This window comes from Penicillium solitum (genome assembly GCF_028829755.1).
Source record: "Penicillium solitum strain IBT 25940 chromosome Unknown utg000005l_segment0_segment0, whole genome shotgun sequence".
Classification (NCBI taxonomy): domain Eukaryota; kingdom Fungi; phylum Ascomycota; class Eurotiomycetes; order Eurotiales; family Aspergillaceae; genus Penicillium; species Penicillium solitum.
Genome location: NW_027072125.1, coordinates 1,373,161 through 1,395,358, shown reverse-complemented (window position 1 = coordinate 1,395,358; position 22,198 = coordinate 1,373,161). Strand labels below are relative to the sequence as shown.

Here is a 22,198-nt window from a genome sequence, read left to right as displayed (position 1 = left end):
GTCTGATATGCACCCCTTGCATGCCGTCAACCCTGATATCTCCGATCATGATCTCATGGTGGATCCAACCGATTGACAACATTCATGATTACGCAACAGGATGTGAATGACCGCATTGCGATATCGAGATTTGTTGACATTTACTATAGGTATTCCGTGAGCTAGTTCAAATATGTACAATGGTAGTGGCATAGCAAATGCAGAAGGGCCAGGCATATATCGTACAGTGTCTGTATAAAAGGTCAATACCCGCTCGAAGCATTCTGCTCAGCAGGGAAACGTCATGCTTGTCAGATCCTCCCAATCGAAGATCTCCAAGAAAGGATCGAACTCGCCAGGCGGCTGGGAAGTCATAGTTAGCATGAAGAAGACGAGAACGAAGAATGACATGGAACTTACCATTACGCCGGGTTGCGGCGGTGGATGCATCCCATTGGGATCAAATTCCGGCTGCATCACAGGTACCATTGTGGGAGCCGCCATAAATGCAGCCAGCTGGTTGTTCTTGAAATTGCCCATCCCCTTGTCGCCGAGGTGGTCGCAGTTCATATGGCGGGTGAAGAGAATCTGTGCAAATGATAGGACTCGCTCGACAACCTGCTGCTTGTACATACTTGCCTGTGTCGGCCAGAGTCGGGATTTGACTAGGGCGACGATGGTCGAGAGGAAATAATAGTCTTTTGCTCCCTTGGTCATTAAAATGGAGCGCTCTTCCAAAGCGATCAGGGCCGTTTCTACGAGTGATAGGAGCGACTCGGGGATACCGGGTATATTGTGGAGGATGAAGGTCGATGAGATGGGGTAGGATGGGGCAGCTGCAAAGTATGAGTTTGGGTTCTCATGGTCAAGTATTGAATCGAACGGCGAACGTACAGGTGTCAAATTCGGTTGTGTGTAGCAATTGGCAGATAGAAATATAGGCCTGGATAGTCCATTCACCAAGCATAGATAACGATAGAGTTCGCGAGATCTCGTGTACTCGGCGCTGTGTTGACAGTATTCTCATCGCGGCATCCATGCGGGTACGCGCGGAGGGAGCAAAGAGTGATTCTCGTCGTGCTTCAATGGCGAAAGGAGTGTGGACCGATAGTAAGGATTGGGAAAGTTTGGTCTCAATCAATCCTTTCCACAATATTACTTTGTGTTGGGTGACCATGTCATTGGTGGGGTCTGCTACCACCCAAGTAGGAATCCGAGAAAGATGCCGGGTGAGCTCACTGTCTAGGCGCTGAATATCCTCATATCGACAGCTGATCCGCGGGGAGTGCATGAGAGAACATGCTTGAAGTCGAAGAGGTAGCGAGCGACTCATGATAGACTGGAAAGATGAGTCGGTAACTTCACTCAGTGGGCGGCATTCGGGAACTTCAGTGCTGTTCTCGTGGATGTCGTCGTCGTGAATGTTCAGGCTCGGAGCCGCATCGTAGTCGAAGCTTTGTACTGACGGTGGCATTCCCCGGTCAAGAGCAATTTGCAGGTCCAGTTCCACAATAGTTGTCCATATTCGCCGTCGCATCTCCTTATTGAATACGGAGATCCGTGCGTACCGGCTCGGGTCACGATGGTATCCTGCCATCATTGCTTGCTTGACTAATGTACTTGTTGTGAGCCAAGCCTGGCTGCGCCTCATTCCGTGGGAGTTCTGCGCCAAAATCAACAGAACAGAGAGTCGCATCGATGTGATCTCAGGACGCTTCGTGTGAAGATTCTCGATCCATTTCCCTGCGTGCAGCGTCCACTCCACTGCAGACTGGCACTTGAGTTCGCCCGCACTTTTTGACTGCAGACTAGCAAAATCTGCGAGGTTCCATGCACAGGAAAGGACCAGCAATAACTGAACTGCAAAGGCAGCAGATATTGAGGCCGGGCTGTCTAACATGGCCCAGAATTGGTCAAGTTCTCGTAAGAAGGATGGAACATGAAGAATGCGGTGAGTGGACTCTATATACGTGATATACAACCCAACAAGCTCATCAACCACACCACGCGAGGGCAGCATGTTAATTAGCGAGGCGGTAGTAGGGTCGGGAAAGGGCCGAGTGATCACCATAACTTTGAATAGGCCGCGCTTAATCCTTCTCAGGTCCGGCTGAAGTTGCGCGAAAACCGGGGTAGAGAGCCTGATCTCCTCTGCAAATGATCTTATATCCGGAAACTGTGAAAATGTCAGCCTCCGTATTTTGAGCCATGGTTAGCGAATGGAAACTGGGCAGCGGGGGACAGACCTGTGCTACTAGACTGGCAAAAATTCCCGACCCGCTAAACCGCGTTTTAGTTTCACGGCCCCTCATCATCATGCGAGGAGCGAGGTCGAGCTGGTCCGTGGGTGACAACGAGTCCTCTTCTTCGTCAAAGTGCACATCGTCAACCTGCGACGGTGCTTGCATACCGTGCTCCGACGCGGGGGCCGGGCGCTTTGGACGCTGTAAAACACCCGTGTTCAGATAAGGTTCTTGATTAACAGCAGCCTTAGGAGCACCGAGAACAGTTTCCAAAAAGCAGTCCTTTCGCTCTCTGTCGTGTGGTCGACCTCTATAGGGAGGTGCAAGAGCATGACCCGTAAGACCATGATACTCGTGATGCATTGGACCGCCGGCCATAGCCATGCGAGGTGGATCACTAGTTGGGAAAGTTTCCGTCCGAGTCGACACCGTCGGTATCCCCGAATCCGGAGGTGTCTCTATTGGTGTATCTCTGGACATGGATACCGCAGACCCTCGGTCGGAGGTAAATGCAGTATTCGTGACAGTGGTGGGCTGCTGCCATAAAAAGCCATCCTCATATGTGCATTTGCTCGGGGTTCTGCTCTTCAAACACCGACTGCAAGTTGGATACTCGCGATCGCATCGTAACTTGCGCGTACGACACTGCGTGCACGCCATTGTGCGGCGACGGCGCTTGCGCACACGATCGGGCTGAATATTGCCTTGAATATCCATACTCTCAGTGTTGTAGACAAGCTTATACTTGGGAAGGATCTTACAGCCGAGATGTTAGAAAGTCTCGTGGGAATTGGCTCCAGCTCTCGGCTTACGTGGTCCCGCTCTGGGTCGTGGAACCGCCCAATCCGGAAAGTCTGACCGACGTCGCGTTTTTATTTTATTATTTATTATTTTCTCTTTCCTCCCACTTGATTCGCATCACTTAAAAGGACCAAAGAATAGGACATCTCTCTTCTTTTCTTCTTTCTTCACCATACCCTGAATACTCCCTTTCGTGTGTATTTTCCCTGACCCACAAAATCCAACCTCCGGATGGTTCCGTGAGCAACCGGACGCCAAGAGGCTCGGCATGCACTTAGTTTCAGTGCATTGCCAGGGGGTAGGTATATCTTCCTATCTTTCCCACTTTGGAACTGATATCTCCCAAGGCCTACCGGGAATTATTCAAGCATTGGCAATGGGAAATCACATCCCTTGGCAATCTCTGGGCAACGACGACACGCGATAATCCCAATGTTGGTCTAATTTCGAACCACAACAATAGCCATGATCACTGCCAAGGTCCATATCAACACTGCCCCTATATGTTGTACGCGTTCATGCCTTTGGCCTGCTTACTATACTCGTACGAGGAACTATGTAGTACTCCGCGCACAGGGTTGTTTCACCTGATTGTTACTCACAAAACAAGACCAATGAAAGGAGTCTTGCCTGGAAATACCCGACGATATGTTTGATCTGGTTTCAAAGTCTGTTTCACCAGTGCTGCCTACTTCGGTCGCCGAAATTTTTCTACCTCACTCTGCTCTAAACGAGAATTTGGATGCGATACACAAGGCGCAAAGGTGGCCGCCTTCATACTGTTTTCGTTTTGCGATATCACAGACAGTTCACTATACGCTATTTTTCAAAGACGTGGGCGAAGTTGAGGCTGATGTTGAGTGTAAAATTTCCGCAGATCTGATAAGGCTGGGCTTCCGATGAGGCTCAACGAATAATTGCCAGCCATCTACTCCGTAAGGTTAGTAGGATACGACGTGATATGATGTGTTGATGTAGATCAAATACAGGGATGCTAAGTGGCCGTAAGTCACGCCGGCGTTAAACTAAATAAACTAGCCCCAATATAAAATGGGGTTCTCAAAAAGAATCGTCTCCACTTAACATTAGAGATCCTAGTCTGGAGATAACCCTGTAAGCTCGGGGGTTCGGCTTTTCAACCCGACTCCGGGCGTCGCTCGGAGATACTGGGCTCTATATCTATCTCCAGATCTCCAGGCAACCTTCAATTTCCAAAACATCTCTTCGACTCAGCTTGCAACTTCCAACTTCCAACTTTACCTTCACAATTGAATCGCACCTTGACCATGTTGCGTTCCTTGCTTTCCTTGGGCCGCGCAGGCACCAACGACTACGTTTTCCCCAAAGTGGACCCAAAAGAGGACGGCCCCGAATGCTTAAAGGACTGCGCCGACTGCACGATACAGTTTCCGTCAAAAGTCAAAGTCGAGACGTCAGGACCTCTTTATGGCCAAATCAAAGAATTCCACGCCCATGTTCTCGTGGCAACGGGCCAATCCGACTGGAAGGAAAAGCATGTTGAAAACATGACAGGCAGCTTGATGGAAGCATTCGATGAGGCAAAATCAGAGCATGGTGTAAGCTTTCAAATTCACATCTAGTCAGCCTCCACTAATACCCAATCCAGCGCATGATGGTCTCGGCGTCAAATCTCACCTCTCCAGAACAATCAACCACAGACAAAAGTTCCAACAAAGCCACCACGGTATTAATTTTACCATCATTCACATATGTCGACTCCGTCACACAAGCAGACGTTCCAGATCTGATATCCAGATACATCGACCACCCCACCGAGCACCAAAATGGGAACGGCACCATCTCTCCTACGAAAGGGATGAACGCTCGACCCTGTGAACTTGACTACGTGATACTACTGTGTTCGCACGGGCGCCGAGACGCGCGCTGTGGTATTACAGCACCACTGATTAAGCGCGAGTTAGAGCGACATCTCCGTCCGCTTGGACTCGACCGGGATGCAGATGATTCCCGTGCTGGTGGGGTTGGAATCTTCTTCGTATCACATGTCGGCGGACACAAGTTCTCTGCGAATGTTTTGGTTTATCGTAAGAAGGATCAGCAGATGATTTGGCTCGCGCGTGTACGCCCTGAACATTGTGAGGGAATTGTCAAGTACACTGTTCTGCAGGGGAAGGTTGTGCATCCTGAGTCACAGTTGAGGGGTGGGTTCGATCGGGTGAAGGGGTTAACGAGTTGGTAATTGGGAGATAATAGTGCTAGGAGTGGATTTGGGTTTAATTGTTTTAATATATTAATAGCGGGGGAAATGAGAAATCCAGGGTCTTTGGGCAAGGATTGGTATTATGTATTAGATCCCTCTTGCCTTTTTTTTCTGCCTCTTACGTAGCAACATAAAAGCCTAAGAACGACAACGCTCAAACCAGAGCTTTTCTTCCTTCATCGCAGGCTCCAGGAGAAGACCAACTCTTTGAGCCACACCCGCAGCATCAATATAGAACTCGACTGGGAAGGGGGACACCAAGTCCAATCCTGCATTATGGATCCTTCCCACGAAGAATTCCCCGCTTGCATGAACGAGAGACAATTCACAAGGAATGACTCGATCCCGCAGGTGACCCTCAAGCCTGCCATTGATTATCTGGATCGTAAAGGTCGCGCCCGTGGGGTGTCTATATGTTCCAGTATATCCAGATATATGTAACGAACACGAAAGCGGAGGATCAGGCAAAGAAGCGAACAACCGTTTCTTCGAGTCCTCCATGACCTCATTTCTAAGACTCGACACCCATGTCTCAGTTTGTCTTTCAATACAAGCAGCAACCTGCTCCTCGTATTTGGGATCATCGGATAGACCAAGCCGCCTATCCAAAAGATAAGTGACCAATCTAAACGCAGCATATCGAGCCGAAAATGAATTGCCCATAACGACAAATCCAAACTTCTTCTCGGGGACGAAGCCCACCCAACTCGCGTAGCCAGGCCAGCCACCGCCGTGGCTATATAAATGCTGGCCGCGGTAGTTATCCACGACCCACCCGAGCGCATACGCATGATACGGAGCCGGCAGATTCAAGTCATCGTTCTGGAAATATATCGTCCGCGGATCCGTTAAGCTGTCATGTCCTTTCAACGGTCCGGTTCCTTCAATCAACTCCTGCACCCAATGGGCGTAGTCGAGAACGTTACTGACGATAGCACCAGCACCACTGTTCGCTGGACAGTCATGCTCTGGCTGCGGGACAAACTTTCCCCCTTCCTTCATAAGAACCCAGCTGTATGGCTGTACAAGCTTTGTGGCGGTTGCTGGGTTTGCTTTTGCTTCGCTTGGCGAGAAGAACGTTTCCCTCATACCGAGCGGATCCCAGATGCGCCTCTTCATGAAAGCTCCTAGCCTTTCGCCGGTGTGTTGCTCTAACGCATGCGACACAGCGATGTACATGTAATTACTGTAGTGGTACTTGGTGCGCGGTGGCGTTGTGAGGGGCATGTGTCGCATCGCGCGGACTATAGAGCCTGTCGTTGGGCCCTTCTTTGAAAATAGGGCTAAGGTCCAGTTATGCTCGGGCATACCTGACCGATGCGATAGTGCATCTTCAAGTGTGATATTCTTGGTCGCGTAGTCGTTCTCCAGGATAAAGTCTTCTGGAATTAGGGAGGCGACAGGCGTGTCCCAGTTGATTGGGGACTCGGTGGCCTTGCTGTCCTGGATTGCTATAGATGTCATCGCACCGGTAAAAGCCTTGGTGGTGCTACATGTTGCGAACAATGCATCAGTTGTCATCTCCCGAGATGGTCGACCTGTGCTGTGCTCAGACAGCTCTGCCTTTCCAAATGCCTATACTCCGTGAGCATGTAATGTATCAAGTGGATCGGTGGGATTACCTTAGTGTAGGTAGTGGGGCCATGGATAATCGCGATACTCAAGCCGGGGACTTTCCATTTTTCCAGTTGGTCTTTCACAAGAGTATCAAACTCGTCATCGAATGGCGAATGTTCGGATGACATAGTCAGTCTATATGTTGAGGGGATCCAAGGATACGCAACGTGATGATGAAATAGGTCGTGAGAGCTGGGCTTTATCACTAGCCTCAAGGCTAGGCAGAGCCATTTTAAATAATCTCACCCCCGCACGTCCAAGGCTGTTGACTAGGAGGGGGTGATTGAGATTCCGTGGTCATTTTAACTAAACCTTTATTGGCGTCTTTGGAAAGCTCCGTGTCCAAATCAATCGTAAGCCTAGCAGGCAGGCAACATCAAAAATGTCATTAATACATGGTATTCGCTTCAACGCTTATAGTAATTACAGCTCTAGCTAGATCACAAGCACATGTTCACCTAGTGATCTAAACATGTCCCACCACTCCCCATTATGCCGCGGTGACTTCCATAAATCTTCCAACGCTGCGCGAACCAACAGCACGGAGTTGAAGCACAAATATTTGTATATAGAATCAAGTCTCTCTAAGACAAATGCCTGCTGATCTTGCAGGAACGTGTGGGCCCCCATGATGTATAATGGAAATATTATACAGTTGTGGGCTTTAGAAAGAGGCGAGATATTTCCGATGCATTCCACAGCTGACTGGACATGCTGCTGTACCAATGAATGCCTCGGTGGAAGGCCACAGATTGCTCGGTAGAGGTAGACGAGGGCACTATGTTGAAAGGCACGCGTGAACGAATCGGCCTGCATCCTTGTTTCAAGCGTCGATTCATGCACCATGTAGGTATTGGGGTTTTTGATGTGATCGAAATTGAGAATCTGGAATGACGGCTGTAGACAACGCTCAAAATCTCGCACAACTTCCATTGAAAGTGTCTCTGGGTCTCCCCGGATTTGCTGGCGGTAAAAAGACATCTCTGCCATTATCCTAAACACCGATGCTAGTGTTGTGCCGTCGTATGTTTCTTGGTCCCACCAGACTGTTCCGTGCTCTATCTGTGTCCAGATTTCAGCGGGAAAGCAAGGAGACCGGTCGTCTAGGAGAGCCTTAGTCAGGTCTGTGGATGCGAACTCTGATAAGAGCATTGTGATATCCTTTTGGCCCATTTTGATAAGAGCTGTGAATCCTCCGAGATGATCGACAATTGCCTGGACGCCCACGTGGTGACTTGCCGTCGAAGCAGATTGATGATCACATTCAATAAAGCCGTCCAAAAAGTACAACAGAAAGACTGCAACCAGAAGAGGCGAAAGTGATGCCTGATTGGAATTATTATTTCGAAGCTGCTCTCTGACTGAAGCCAGGCAGCTCATTCTTTTATCAAACGGTGCGCTCACCGTACTATCCCCAGTCTCGTCTCGCAGTGTACGATGCGCCTCGGCCAATTCACATACAACCAGAAGTACCGGTTGGCATTCCATGGCTAGAGGGATGGGTGGGGGGCAAGGATGAGCCGCAGTGGTGAAAAGAGGCCACACGGCGAATTGAAAATATTCAAGGGCTTTGCGATCCCTACTGGCCAAGGGATTGTCTTTTAAGTGCACGTTGAGACTCATAAATGGCGATTGATGCACGGCCAGGCTTTGTGTTGGTAGAGTCCTTTTCCACCGGATCAAAAGCTTGTCATAACAGCACTTTGCCTCTGACGAGATGCATCTCTGGCATAAGGGTTTCCCCAGATCACATTTCACCCGGCGTTGTTTGCATGGCCAACAAGAGCCCTGGACCGTACGCTCACGTTTTGGCGGCATAGTTCTAGAGTTGTCATTGCGGGACAGAATGAAGAGACAAAATGGGAGTAAATGTTGGGAAGGTGCGGAGGTCTTGGCTAAGATAACCGAAGAAGTGGAGACCCGTGGATGCGAAACTGATAAGAGCCTTGGAACTGCGGGGATGTCTGTCACATGATTACGTCATGTATTTACACCACGTGGAAGACACGTGCATCATGGTTAGCTAGGGATATCTGCAACTTGTCTTTCTTTCGTCCTTTTGAGCAAAAAGAATACAAGGTTGTTGAGAGTCATAGATTACCCAAGGCACATGCTATTCAATACCATTCATCCCCAACTGCCGGATGCACTTGGTTTCCTGGGTGAATAGCCATAATAGGCGAGATACAACTCTTAAGTGCACCGAGAAAAAAGCCGCAGACGGCAAGCGTTGTGAAGGAGTTTGTTGGAACGAAGCACGTTGCAGTAACACCCAACATGGCGATACTCACGCCGAAGTATCGACCGATATGCAATTTTTGTATCAAGATTGAGACAGGATGCTGGGCCAACAGATATCCAAATTAAAAGATCGAGCTGGCCCAGCTGTATTGTTGACCAACTAGGTGCTGCTCCATGCTAGGAAAGTTCAACCCCGGAGGGCGAGTGCGCTCACTTCGCTATCCTTGATATCGAAGATGGATGCTTCAGATAAAGCTGCCTTGTCCATGAATAAAAGGATGTAGGTTATGCACATCTATAATGTCAGTTAAATAGCCAGTTTCTAGCAGACCCCTTTTTATCAGGTCGTTGACAATGGCAACCTGTCATTTCAACCGCTGTCATTTGTATTCAGGCGATGGATCAACTATACTGAGTGGAGTGATTGACTTGCTGGATTGTAGGCCTTCTGCAGTCCGCTCACTCATGGGTGGTTGACTCTATCACTAAAAAGAGGCAGCATATAGTAAATCAGAAATAATACCAAGGATTCGCAGGGATTCCATAGGGATTCCGCAAAAATTCCACAATAATTAACTTGCCAACTCCCATGGGACCAAATGCTTGGAGTTGGTAAGGTCTAACAATAATAATACGTGGTGAGTCGAACGGCGACGGCACGTGACTACCACGCGGCGTAATAATATGGTTGTTGCTACTCCACCACCTTGATCGAGCTCGCGTGGATAAAAAAAATAGGTAGCTTCTCTTTGATTGAGCGTGTCATCCTTAGTGCAGGGGCCATGCTAATCTTCTCTGTATATTTTCATTTGACCATATGCCCCGAAGGGCGGAATAACTACGCGTTCGGTTCATTATAACCCCACATGGCGGTAGAATAGTACCGCCTTCTACTTTGGGTAAGACGGTTATCCTGTGGCAGAATAGGACCGCCTACCATTTTGGTCTGACATTAAAAGGTTAGTTCGCGTCGCGTGACGCGCATATCGATCGATTTACGGCCAGGCTGCTCTTCTTCCAGGTTGGTTCTCTCGTACCACATACAATGCAACAATGGCCGACAACGTTCTTACTTCCAGTGCTGAGGTTGGCGCCGAAGCTATCAATGTTCGCGCAGAACTGAAAACATGGGAGAAAGCTTTCTCATCAGCCAATGGGGGCCGCAAAGCCGGACGGGATGATATCAAACAAAATCTCGATATTGGTATGTCAAGCCTCGTGATATTGATTTTAAATGACATGGATTACTAATTAGACACTTTTGATTTATTAGCGGCTAAATACAAGGAATACAGTCGGCTCAAGGCCCTTGAAGCATCCCTAAGCCGGCGCGAAAATAGTCGACAGGAGCCATATGAAAGTCACTCAAAAAAGCGGAAACATGCATCCCCCCCTGGCCAGGATAGTGCATATCTTCAAGTCACACCCCGCAAATCGTCTAGAGGACTCTTTGCAACTCCGTCCAACACTCGCACCAAGCACCACCCTGCACAACTCGATCCGTATGACTCGCCGTCGACTCTTCGCAGACTGTTTAGTCCCAGTACACACCGGCAAGGGCTGCCAGCACCATCCCCATTGAAGGCCGCAATTGGGCCCACGCCTCAACGTGATGGAAAGACATTGGGCCTGTTCGACATGCTATCCGAATCTGGTGGCAGTGGTGGAACGCCTTCCACAGCAAGGAAAACCAATAACCTAGCTGCCGCGTTCCGAACGCCCTCCAAAAAAAGACCCGTGAACACTATGCCCGGGGTTCCGGAAGAAGAGCCTCAGCAGGAGACGCCTAGGCTTGCGCGAACCCCTGCGTCTGAGACTAAGCAGTTCTATCTTGCAAATCTGTTTGCAACACCGACTACGATGCGTTATGCCGCAATGGTAGAAGCGGATGATAATGTAGATTCACAGAAGATAAATCCGCTAAACCTGGCCCCTGAAATATCACCCCAAGAAGCGCAATCTGGGACGCCGTCTTTCCTCCGTCGCTCCAACTCTGGTCGCTATCCTCCACCTAGCGCAAAGCATGACGGTCCAGGACTTAGTCCTATTGTTTCGCGCAAGCCACAAAGATTCGCCAGCAAGGGGCTAACGCATTTGGTCCAAGGCCTGCGTGACATGGAGGAAGATCGTATGGATGACGACTGGGATATGATGCGCGAGATGGAGGAAGAGGCAGAGGCGGAAGAAGCTGCCAAGGCCCAAGTTGAGGACAGTCAAGGACCAGATGTGAACCGGAAGTACAAGAAGAAGGGCCAGAAGCGGACGACGCGAAGAGTGATTATGAGACCGGTCATCCATCAACCGAAGCCGAAGTCGAACCCAGCGCCTGCAATGGATGAGGACTGGGAAGGCGAGGATGATGTCGTAGCAGTTCCGGAGACGCAGCAGCCACCTCCTGCTAATGACGGCTGGGACGATGTCCCGAGTGACATTGAGCGGGCGGAGGAGGCCGCTTCCCTTCATACCATGTCAGAGCCCGAGCTCGATACCGAGGCTGAATTAGATCCGGACTCGGACGATGATCCCGAATTTGGAGAACAGCCAAAGCGTGTTGCCAGACCGAAGAGTTTCTCGGAGAGAATCAAAGAGGCTGTTTCGTCCTCTGCTGCGAAACCACAGGAACAAGAACCTCTGGGCAAACCTCCGAAGAAGCCTTCCGAAACTGCTGAAGCAAAGAAACCTCGTGCCCGGAAGATCAACCCCCAGGCTCATGCAAATTATCGATCAATAAGCATCAACAGGGGAGGTTCCTCGCGGGGTAGAGGGCGTTTCCGCCGGAAGTAAGAACCGGGCAGCCCTACCTGCTTTTCATGAAGTGACGACTACATTCATATATTAAGCATCCATAGCACTTTCAATTTCAGATATTCATAGCGCGCTCCACCTGTCCAGATCCGTGAACAATATACTAAACAATGGAATAATCCATTCCGCAGTCCCGAGCAATAGTACCCGTTCAACAGAGCAGATAGAAGCAACAAGAAATTCTAGTGCGTTGGCGAGCTGTAGTCAAGATAATGGCGGTTCTCTGGAATCAACCTACCGAGGAAGCACAAGATTATATCGGGTAGGGCAGCTGTAAGTAGATGCGTTATGTGGTTGAAGGAGGTGGCATCTTATGATATGACAGATCCATAACCAGGGAACTAGTGAGGGTCATTCAAACCTTGCCCGTCGCTATAACCGTTCAAATAAGGAAATAAATAATAGGCCTTAACAAAGTTTGAGGTGCAGTATGTAACCTTCGAACAATACTTGTGTTACCCAACAGGTACATGTTTATAATAACAGCATTAAAGCTTCTGCCCAACCGACGAGGAGCGTATATCGATATCACCGACGTAGTAGAGGCTGCGGCTAGAAATCCGTCTAAAGGAGAGGGTACCATGGAACTTTTGCTTGACCGACGAGGATGGGATCTTGATACCAATGAAAGGCTGGAGGTAGTGATGCAGGCACTCTTGATGCAAAAAGGGCCGACTATAGACGGTATAATGAAGCTTGTGCTCGACCGACGAGAAGTATGAGATGTATATCAAAGTACTGGTCACTTTCCGAAGTGTCCCAGAAGCTTCTCATTGGAGTTTCTAATACCATAGGCATCAGTAAAATCTCAAATCATCAATGAGAGGATTTGATGATCTTTTGACTTTGCTTGGGTGATATGTGATATCGTTTGTCACAGTGACGCCTAAAAATCTTGATAGTAATCAACTTGTTCGTCGGAATTGACACTCACTTACGACGTCTGCACCCGCCTACAAAAGCCGGTGGGATAAGGCCAGTTTAGAAAAGTATCCTAACAATTCCTTCTTCCAATTTCTAAGCTTTAGGTTGAACATGTAGCTATCCAACTAGGCTTTAGACCATTTATTTACATTAAGATACCTAGTCACGTGGATGGGGGATAAGGTTATGCCAGGCAATAACCCGGGTAGTGCAGTAGTTAAGAGCAATGTCAAACTTGCAAGGTTGTCATCTTAACGAGACACAGGCCTGGGTTCGATTCCCCTTGGAACCAATGTTCGTGGTCGGATGGTCATCTGGGTCATGTACCGCTGGGAATCACCACCCTCTTCTTTTTTTTTTTGCTTCAAAATTAAACTTCCAAGGTTAATGTAGATGAGGAAGTAAGCAAATGAATATACCTACACACAAGCTTTAGGCTAGACATACAGTTATATAGGCTTTAGACCTTTTACCTCAAGATACCTAGTCTGGGGATGGGGGATTTATATGAAGTTAGGGTCATTCTAGGCAATAACCCGGTAGTTAAGAGCAAGCAACATTTGACAAACTTGCAAGGTTGCCTGCCATCTTAACGAGACACAGGCCTGAGTTCGATTCCCCTTGGAACCACAGTTGGATGGTCATCTGGGTCATGTACCGCTGGGAATCCTCCTCTTCTTTTTTCACCCCTTTTGTTTTGTTTTGTTCTTTTTCTTTTTATAAAAAAAGAAAAACTGGTAATCAAATGTTATAATTTTGCTTTCTCACCCTTGCCTTGCTTGCGGTCAGTCCATTGAAAAAAGAATCTTCGAGATAGCATCAAGTCTGCCCAGTAAAGAAGCTACCATTTTAGCAAGATAAGAAGTGATTATACAGTGCTTCCAGATATAGACGGACCGTCTTTACTTAATGCATCTCGATGGAGCTTGAATACTGTCAACCTGCTTTACGTTCGAGCAGAAGATGGCTTTTCCTCCCGAAGTCTACATCTTACAGTTGTAGGAATGCGGGTCATCGTATCATTGCTGCTCAGCATATCCTATATCAAATCCCCAATGGCTCCAGTTATGGTGTCATTTGTACATGTACTTTTGACTTGGGGTCCCCAGTTTTGACTCTATGTCATGTTCCCAAATCCACTCTCTGGTGGCTGAATCCACCAGGGTTGTCTATCTAGTCAATATCAATACGTATGTGACAGTAGATTAAGAGACAACAGCCGTGTTCGTATATCCTTGCACTAAAATTCTCTTATAAGAGCCATACCGGTGGCAGGCGAATCAAATTCCCACAGGTTAGTATATCGTCTAACCATTTATAAAGGCCAGATATATCAACAATTGTATAGATTCAAGGTTATCGATGGGCAGGTAAGTTGAGGATTCTGCCTCAGGCAAACATGGGTGGTTCCTTCCTTCCTGGGTGATTGTTGATGTTGCCATTTTTGGTAAACTTCGTAGACTGCGCGGATATAAAAACAAGCCCTCCCCGCATATACTCTTCTCTTTCCATCCAGCCAGCAAACATGGCCCCGTTCTGACCTCTGTTTCTGCCCTTTCTGTCGTGACTCCTTTCCAAGAAATCGCACGGTGGAAGCTTGGTATGGCTTTCGGCCTGCCTTTCGCGGCATACACTCGTAAGCAAGAAGAGGGTTGAGTATTGTATATCTGTCATTTCCCCCTCATATATTATGTCCTTCTTCTGTTAATGTGCCCACCAGCCGAGTGTCTGGTGGATCTCCTGGGTTTCAATACTGACTATCGTCCAGAACCGGTTTCAGCCTAATTTAGGCCACTCTTAACATTTGGGTTTCGAACGTCATCTATTCACGTAAGTTCTCTCCTCGAATAGCGTCCTTGGCGGTGCTGACTATATAGATTGATTTAGTGGCGTGTGGGCACTGCCTGCGGGATACACAGCCCCCGTGCTTGTCCATCACGGCCCTGGTGGTCCATATTCACACATCGAAATATAGCTCAGGGGTTGAGCATGTTTCACGGGCCTTTGGCAAGAGAAGACTTTTGAGGCTATGCTTTCAAGGTGGGGGGGATTTATGTCCAACCTGCTACGCAGGGAAACATGGTGCGAGTGCGTGTAAGGTCTAACATTGGAATTCGGAATAGCTTGGTCGCACTCCCCGCACTCGGTAGGCCGGACGTATGGCCCGTTTGACCGGATGGCCCCGATGGTGATTAATGTTTCCTTGTATGTAGTACGGGACGACTCAGCGTGTAAGCGCAGGTCGACATCGACATGCTTGTTGGCACCTGGGCAGGGTCAGATTAGTAAACTTTTCTTTCTTTCAGGGTTGTTAATATCAGCTCTTTCTCTCGTAAGAGGGGGATGGGTGGGGGAGTTTAACCACGCCTATAATCTAAAATTCGTGCCCAAGACCTCCAATTTGAGGGCAGATGGAAAGAGGAAAAGCACAATTCCTAAAACGATTTTTAATTTATATGGACATAGTGATAATCAGGGATCGACTCTCTCCCTAGACAATTATCAAAGTTGTAGATGTAATACCTTCATATTAAGCTGTATGTCTAATATGGATTATATCGCTGTTGAGCCTGCTGCAGCCGCCTGGAGCGATCAAGCGCTTCTTGGGATCTGGACCTGTATGGTCTTCGGGATCTCTGTGGCCTATTCCGATTATTTACAGGAGTCGGCGTGCGACCCGAGCCATCAGAGTCCCTATGTGCTCCTTCAAACGCACTCCGCGGAGTATTCGGGTACTGAACATGACGATCCCAGTCCTCCAAAGAATTATATGGACTCCTCAACCATGCCTGTAACTCGTGGAGGAATAGACAGGCATTCTCGCGGCCGATAAAGTCACGCAACAGCTCCTCCGCCTGTCCAGCACTGCCTTTGAGATCGACCGTGCGTAAGATAGCGATGACGTATTCCAGCAGAAACTCGGCATTGTTCGCCCTGCGATTCTCCAGCCGTTGAGGTCCAGGACGCGAGACCTGGTGAGATGTCCGCTCTTCTTCCACCGGTTCCGGATTCAAGAAAGAGAAGACCCGTAGCTCACGGCGGATCCACTTCCGAGCTCGCGAGACAAGCTCTTCGTCGCGAGCGAAGAGCTCTGGGGTCAGTTCTCGGTACTGAGACAACCGATTGGATCCGACTCGCATGGAGTATGTTTGGTTGCGATAGACATTGCGCCGGCACTCGAGCGGGTCATCTGGTTGTGGTCGCGTCGGGGGTGGAGGCCGACGCCCTCCTCGTGGGCCATAGCGATTTCTAGGGCGCGATCGAGTAGTGACTTGAGCTTTCGGGAATGTTGCGCTCGGGGGCGGGAGCTTGTATAGCTTCGAACCTTGCGTGGCGTTGAGGTCGTATTGCACTGCTGTCAAGTCGACTTTACCTGTTGTATTGTCAGTAATCAGGTCGGGTCTGGTATATATGTATATGGGTATCCTTACATAGGGGGCATTTGGGTTGCTGCTCTGTCCAACTGACAAGGCAGAGGAAGTCGAAGTTGGCATGTTGGCATGGCTGTGCCACACACGGCTCAGTGATAGTGTCTAGGCAAATAACACAAGGATTTGCAGCCTCCTTCTCCTCGTCGGCTACCTCTTTGAGAGTCCGTTGGAGGATTTCCTGTCGCAAATCGACATCATCCATACAGGCGACATGCCAGGGGTGGGTTGTAGGAGGTTCGTTCCTGAAGTCACGTTTGTCACGTTTATCGCGTTCTCGGCGGCAAAACCGAGTTCTCGGGAGCTCCGTCACCGCGCTTGCTCGTTTTGCGACTTCAACTCTGTTTATCTCCCAACTATGCGCTAACTTCCTCTCTCTCTTTTTCCTGATAGAATGCGGTCTGCCAAAGCGGTCGTTTCAGAAAAACTCGCACGCCTCGGCTCTACCAATATGTCGTACGGCACAGGAAGCGGGATTCATCGCCCACCGCATACCATCACCTCACTACGGCGTTGGTCTATTGTAAACAAGGAGTTGCCAGGTTAGCTCTCGTTACAGTCCATTTCCCTGCCATGTCTCTAACCAGATTTTTTTTCTTTCAGCTGTTTCTCAAATTCGCGCAATTCACGTCTACGACTTCGATAACACCTGTGAGCATGTGCAAACTTGGGATGATCCGACAGTCGACCCCTAACATCTGCGGTTACAGTATTTTTAAGTCCCCTACCAAATCCGCAATTATGGCATGGCTCCTCAATCGGTTTCCTTCAGACCAATGATAGTTTCGCAACTGGTGGATGGTGGCACGACCCCAACATTCTCGCCGCTACAGGAAAAGGCATCGAGATAGAAGAGCCTCGCAAATGGGAAGGCTGGTGGAATGAGCAAATTGTGTGCCATCTATCATACATTGCATCTTCAGGGCGTTTCAACTGACTTTTTGAAGCTTAGTTTGGTTAGGAATAGCATGGAGCAGAAAGATGCGCTCACGGTGTTGCTGACCGGTCGAAGTGAGGCCGGATTTTCAGAGATCATCAAGCGGATGGTCGCCAGTCAAAGTCTTGAATTCGATCTCATTGGTCTCAAGCCCGAAGTTGGTCCAAATGGTCAACGGTTTGCGACGACAATGAACTTCAAACAGAACTTCCTTGAGGATCTTGTTTTCACTTACGAGCAGGCTGCGGAAATCCGCGTCTACGAGGACCGTGTCAGGCAGTAAGTCCCCCGCCAATCGAATTGGAGAGTCTGAGCATGCCAAGGTGTTAATCTTCTACTAGTGTGAAAGGGTTCCGAGACTTCTTTGAGGGTCTGAACAGAGACCTTCAAAGTGGACCTTCTACTGAACGGATGCCCATCCTTGCCGAAGTCATCCAAGTAACTGAGGGCTGCACATACCTCGATCCCGTAACTGAGACTGCTGAGGTGCAGCGCATGGTCAATGCCCACAACCTCACACTGCGCAATCCTGCCTTGAACATAACCAAGAGCCGCTGTGGACGGATGTATATCAAGCGAGTTGTGTTCTACACGGGATATCTGGTTTCTCCAGACGTTTCAAACAGCATGACGCAGAATTTGCTGGCTCCATTACTCCCCCCAGGGCTTGCTGAATCAAATGACCTGAAGTACATGGCTAACAGCATCCTAATTACCCCACGCCCAGCGCCCCGTTCAATCCTCGACAAGGTTGGAGGCATGGGCAAGAAACTAAAGTGGCAGGTTACCGGAACCGGAAACCTGGAGAACAAGATATGGGCGGCCCGCGTGGCGCCTATCCCAGCAACAGAAGCATATCACACTGAGAACCCACTGCCAATTGTAGTACTGGCTGTTCGAAAAGGCGCTCGTCTCATCGATGCAGGGAAGATCCAAAACTGGCACCCCATTCCGGCGGACAGGGCCATGACGTTTGAGACTGTGGTCGGCGAGAAGGTTGTCCTACGAGTTGAAGACACCGGAGAACATCGTCAAGGCGAGCAACCCTTGAACAGGAGTCATAAGAGACGCTTCCAGCAGGACGACGAAAATGTCGTCTGGCCACCCAGTCAAAACACCGGCTTTGAGGGCCCCTCTCATGGCCGCGGCAACTACTCTTCCCAGCGCGGCGGAGGTGATGGACGTCACCAATATGATGATAGTCCGCGAGGAAGAGGAGCTCATCGTGGTCGTGGCCGAGGTTCCGGACGTGGGCGCGGTAACAACACCCGAGGCCGTGGCCGAGGTCGTGGTCGAGGTGAATACTACCAGTACAGGTCGCTGGATGACCATAGCAATGGACATGATGGCGCATATGATGGCAAGAGTGGACAAAATGGTGGTGGAGGTGGAAGAGGGGGTTACTCCATGGACTATTGATATTCAACCTGTATTCGGGCACCCCAAAGCCGGAGTTTCGAAATGCTTATCCACAGGCTGGTCTGCGGTATTATCTGTAACTTTACGATTCTTTATTATGTCCAAGTTTGGTTCGACTTGCATTGAAAACTTGTAGTTTCTAATGGAAAGGATTAGAGAGAGGTCAGACAACCTGCACCTTGCTGCTTCCCGAGGTCGCTGCCTGGGTGCCTAAGTGCATCACATTCGAGCTGATCGATCCTTAACTTCAGCCATCAGTTCTTCGGAGACTTGGCATGGAAGTCTGCCAGAACGGCATCAGAAATCTTCAAAGCCATAGCGTAGAAGACAGTCATGACATGGGAAGACACTTGAGTCGGCGGGATCGAGCCGTCAACCACGCGAAGGCCCTCAACACCATACACTCGAGCCTCGGAATCAACAACTCCACCAAGCTCCTTTGCCATCATCGAGCAGGTTCCCACAGCGTGCCAGTTGGCGCGGAAGTTCTGCTTGACATAATCCACCCACTGGTCCAAGTCGGCATCGTATTCCAAGTTGTCCCCAGGTGTAGTCTCGCCATCAAAGTAGGTCTGCATAGCACCGGTGTTGGAGATCTCGCGGGCAAGCTTGGATCCAGCAGCTTGGGCAAGAAGGTCCAGGTCGTTCATGAAGAACTTGGGGTCGTAGGAGAAGCGTCGTAGGTAGGGGTCGTTACCCTGAATATGCACGGATCCACGGGTAAATGGGATGAGATCCCATAGATCAAAGTTGATCTTGCCGGAAGTATCAAGGAATAGTTCCGTATAGGCAACTTCTTCGTTGACTAGCCAATCACGGTAGTTCTCATACTGAATCTCGAGAGCAGTCACATTATGGAAACCACCGCGCGCAACGGTCTGAGTGGCCCACTGGTGTAACTTGGTATTGAGTAACTTGTGGGCCTGAGGAGCGTAATCCCCAAACGTCTCATTGAATGTAGCAAAATAGATGGCTTGACCTTGACCATTACCGGAGGATTTGGTACGGGAGGCCACGGTAGTGGTTGTCTGGTCCTGCATGTTGAGACCGACAGGGAGGTCAACAATTTGTTGAATACCAGCAGTATCGAGCACAGATTTCAGGCCAATGCCCGAGTATTCTAGGATTCGGGGGGAGACAGCAGAGCCAGAAGCTAGTAATACCTCGTGCTTGGCGTATACATTGAAGTTGACATTCTTGTTGGTACCGAAGTTTACACCAACGGCCTTGTGACCAGAAACAGTCCCTGAAGTGGTGGTTTGATTGATGAGGACTTTTCCAACAAACTGGCCCGTCAAGACCTGCAGATTCGGGCGCTTGTAGTTGGGCAGAAGCCATTCACGTGCAGCATCCGAGCGAATCTGGTCCTTGTGTAGTCCATTGGGAATCATAGAAACACCACGAGGAACACCACAGTGGAAGTCCAGCTGGGTAGGAACACCACGTCCCTTGGCAGTATCCATCAAACTCTTGATTATTGGGGAATAGGGCTCTCCGCTGTTTCGGGGACCAGCATGAACGGTGCCATTCGTTCCGTGGCAGGTAGAGTTATAGTAGTGACCAGCGGCAATCTCGACATCACTCGGAGGACGAGAAATCTCGACCTTTTGCATGTATGGTAACATGTTATCCCAGTTCCAGCCTTTGTTTCCAAACACTTTCTCCCAAGAATCGATCTGAGCTTTGTGGGGACGTGTCCAAGAGCCACCATTGATCAAAGTTGATCCTCCAAGACCATTTCCAGATCGGACGTTCTCGGTGCGGTTATTGATGGCATGAGGGACGATTTCATAGGCGTGGTCAACGGTGGTGCCAAAAATGTCTCCGTAGTCATTCAGATCCTCGATGATGTCTCCATCGGTGGACTCATAAAAGCCGTTTTCAATGACCAGGACATTGATGCTGGGGTCCTCGGTCAGCTTGGCGGCAACGGTCAGGCCCGTCAAGCCACCTCCGGCAATTATATAGTCAACAGTCTTGCCGGCGACCTGAGTAGGATCAGAGAGTAGACTGGACTGAACATCGATCTGCTCAGAAGGTAGGTAACGCTTGGATGCGGCCACGGAGACGAGGAAGCACGAGAAGATTATAGACTTCATCTCGAGTTTTAATGTCAAATGGAGGGGAGACAAAAGAAAGAGAATTCCCTGAATTAATTGCTATTCAGTACAGGTTCTCGACAGCTGAAAAGGTATGAATATATGGATTTCTTCCTACATCAACATAAAGCTCCAATCAGCAGTGTTCACACGGCACGTTGATGATCATGTACGAAGGCCCAACATTGACGTCGAGCTCAACCATAGGAAGGCTATGTTCTTCGGCTTCATTTGTTGGATATAATAAAACTGTGGGCTGCTAGATACGTACGTACCGGTGAAGATCATACTAACTGCTGTCGATCGTGGATACGAAGTACACTATAGCACCTTGTTGTCAAGCGATATGTAGATATGTCAGCTTTGGATTCTGGATTCCAAGGCTAGGAAAGTCCTATATACTGTCTCTAGGCCCGAAAGCAATCTTAGAAAGGGTACGTTCGTCGGTTTCATTTGTCGCAGGTATATAATTGTGGGCTACTGGGGATACGAACTCATGGGCGAGCATCATAACACATGCTGTCGATCATAGATACGAAGTATATTGTAGCACCTTATTGTCAAACAATATGTAGATATGTAAGCTTGGGATTCTGGATGCCAAGCTTACTAAATCCTATACACCGTCTCTAATCGCGAAAGCAATCTTAGAAAGGTAGGTTCGTCGGTTTCATTTGTCACAGGTATATAATTGTGGGCTACTGAAAAAACGAGCTCACCGGTGAGTAGCATAACACATGCTGTGGATCATAGATACGAAGTATATCGTAGCACCTTGTTGTCAGATCCGTATATATGTAATCTTTAGAGTCTAGATCCCAAGGTTGTCGCTATACGCGGAAACCACCTTGGCACTTTCTTCACCGGAAAGTTCGGTTTGGACAAATAACCTTAAAAGGAGGGACAGGACGGGCCATGATACCTAGGTAGGTATTTCCCCTGGGACTTTTCCAACTTTGGAAAGTCGCAGATCTTCGAAGATTCCAAGCTTCTGCCACACGGTGATCCTTTAGGATTATATAGGTAGAGATCTGCCCAAATTTGCTCATTGAGGGTTCGGTGTGGATTCGCCAAGAAGTTACATGGTAAAAGTCGAGTATCAAGTAGGTTTTGAATAAGTTTGGAATTAAATCCAACAGCCACAAAGTGGATACCGATGGATCCCTTTAATTAAGATCATCATAGGCCATGATCATACCAACCGAAGTTCTGTTATCTGATCCGAGAAACCCTTTGTGGACTGATGTACAACAGTACACTTTAGGTAAATTAGAGTGTGTTTGATTTTCCTCACGAACTACATCGCTATGTCATTATCCACCCATTTGATCGACAGTGACTCAACAACAGCCGACACGGGTCAGAAAGCTCCAGTCAAGAGGGAAATTTGTGCTCGATAGTGGAGTGTTTCATCGAATGAAACACTTCCTTGGCCCTGAAAGTGGGCATGTTTGAAAGATAGG

At 48.9% G+C, this 22,198-nt stretch overlaps 8 protein-coding genes across 8 annotated transcripts; 3 read left to right on the top strand and 5 right to left on the bottom strand.

Annotated features, from left to right (window-relative positions):
- Positions 1-24: 24 nt before the first annotated feature.
- On the bottom strand, positions 25-2,939 carry N7455_008151 (putative C6 transcription factor; the record flags this gene model as incomplete). Its single annotated transcript, XM_040955708.2, has 5 exons — positions 25-143; positions 226-342; positions 400-815; positions 874-2,155; positions 2,226-2,939. The coding sequence occupies 4 exons, from the start codon at positions 2,937-2,939 to the stop codon at positions 268-270; spliced, it is 2,487 nt and encodes an 828-aa protein (XP_040814025.2). The 3' UTR covers positions 25-143; positions 226-267.
- Positions 2,940-4,309: 1,370 nt separating this feature from the next.
- Positions 4,310-5,244, top strand: N7455_008150 (sucrase/ferredoxin-like domain-containing protein; the record flags this gene model as incomplete). Its single annotated transcript, XM_040955677.2, has 2 exons — positions 4,310-4,600; positions 4,651-5,244. The coding sequence occupies 2 exons, from the start codon at positions 4,310-4,312 to the stop codon at positions 5,242-5,244; spliced, it is 885 nt and encodes a 294-aa protein (XP_040813942.2).
- A 159-nt stretch (positions 5,245-5,403) lies between these two features.
- On the bottom strand, positions 5,404-7,010 carry N7455_008149 (uncharacterized protein; the record flags this gene model as incomplete). Its single annotated transcript, XM_040955671.2, has 2 exons — positions 5,404-6,840; positions 6,888-7,010. The coding sequence occupies 2 exons, from the start codon at positions 7,008-7,010 to the stop codon at positions 5,404-5,406; spliced, it is 1,560 nt and encodes a 519-aa protein (XP_040813908.2).
- A 307-nt stretch (positions 7,011-7,317) lies between these two features.
- On the bottom strand, positions 7,318-8,055 carry N7455_008148 (uncharacterized protein; the record flags this gene model as incomplete). Its single annotated transcript, XM_040955585.1, has 1 exon — positions 7,318-8,055. One exon carries the CDS (start codon positions 8,053-8,055, stop codon positions 7,318-7,320), a length of 738 nt encoding a protein of 245 aa, XP_040813887.1.
- A 2,121-nt stretch (positions 8,056-10,176) lies between these two features.
- sld2 lies at positions 10,177-11,907 on the top strand (the record flags this gene model as incomplete). The annotated part of the gene is made up of 2 exons (XM_040955590.2): positions 10,177-10,327; positions 10,397-11,907. 2 exons carry the CDS (start codon positions 10,177-10,179, stop codon positions 11,905-11,907), a joined length of 1,662 nt encoding a protein of 553 aa, XP_040814023.2.
- A 3,488-nt stretch (positions 11,908-15,395) lies between these two features.
- Positions 15,396-16,644, bottom strand: N7455_008146 (RING finger domain protein; the record flags this gene model as incomplete). Its single annotated transcript, XM_040955636.2, has 2 exons — positions 15,396-16,225; positions 16,284-16,644. Coding segments are annotated over 2 exons (1,191 nt in total), but the record flags the coding sequence as incomplete, so codon positions are not given.
- A 30-nt stretch (positions 16,645-16,674) lies between these two features.
- On the top strand, positions 16,675-18,636 carry N7455_008145 (rRNA 2'-O-methyltransferase fibrillarin-like protein; the record flags this gene model as incomplete). The annotated part of the gene is made up of 5 exons (XM_065605812.1): positions 16,675-16,822; positions 16,884-16,931; positions 16,991-17,172; positions 17,204-17,496; positions 17,559-18,636. 5 exons carry the CDS (start codon positions 16,675-16,677, stop codon positions 18,634-18,636), a joined length of 1,749 nt encoding a protein of 582 aa, XP_065460761.1.
- Positions 18,637-18,890: 254 nt separating this feature from the next.
- N7455_008144 (GMC family oxidoreductase) lies at positions 18,891-20,735 on the bottom strand (the record flags this gene model as incomplete). The annotated part of the gene is made up of 1 exon (XM_040955553.2): positions 18,891-20,735. One exon carries the CDS (start codon positions 20,733-20,735, stop codon positions 18,891-18,893), a length of 1,845 nt encoding a protein of 614 aa, XP_040813834.2.
- Between the last annotated feature and the right edge of the window lie 1,463 nt (positions 20,736-22,198).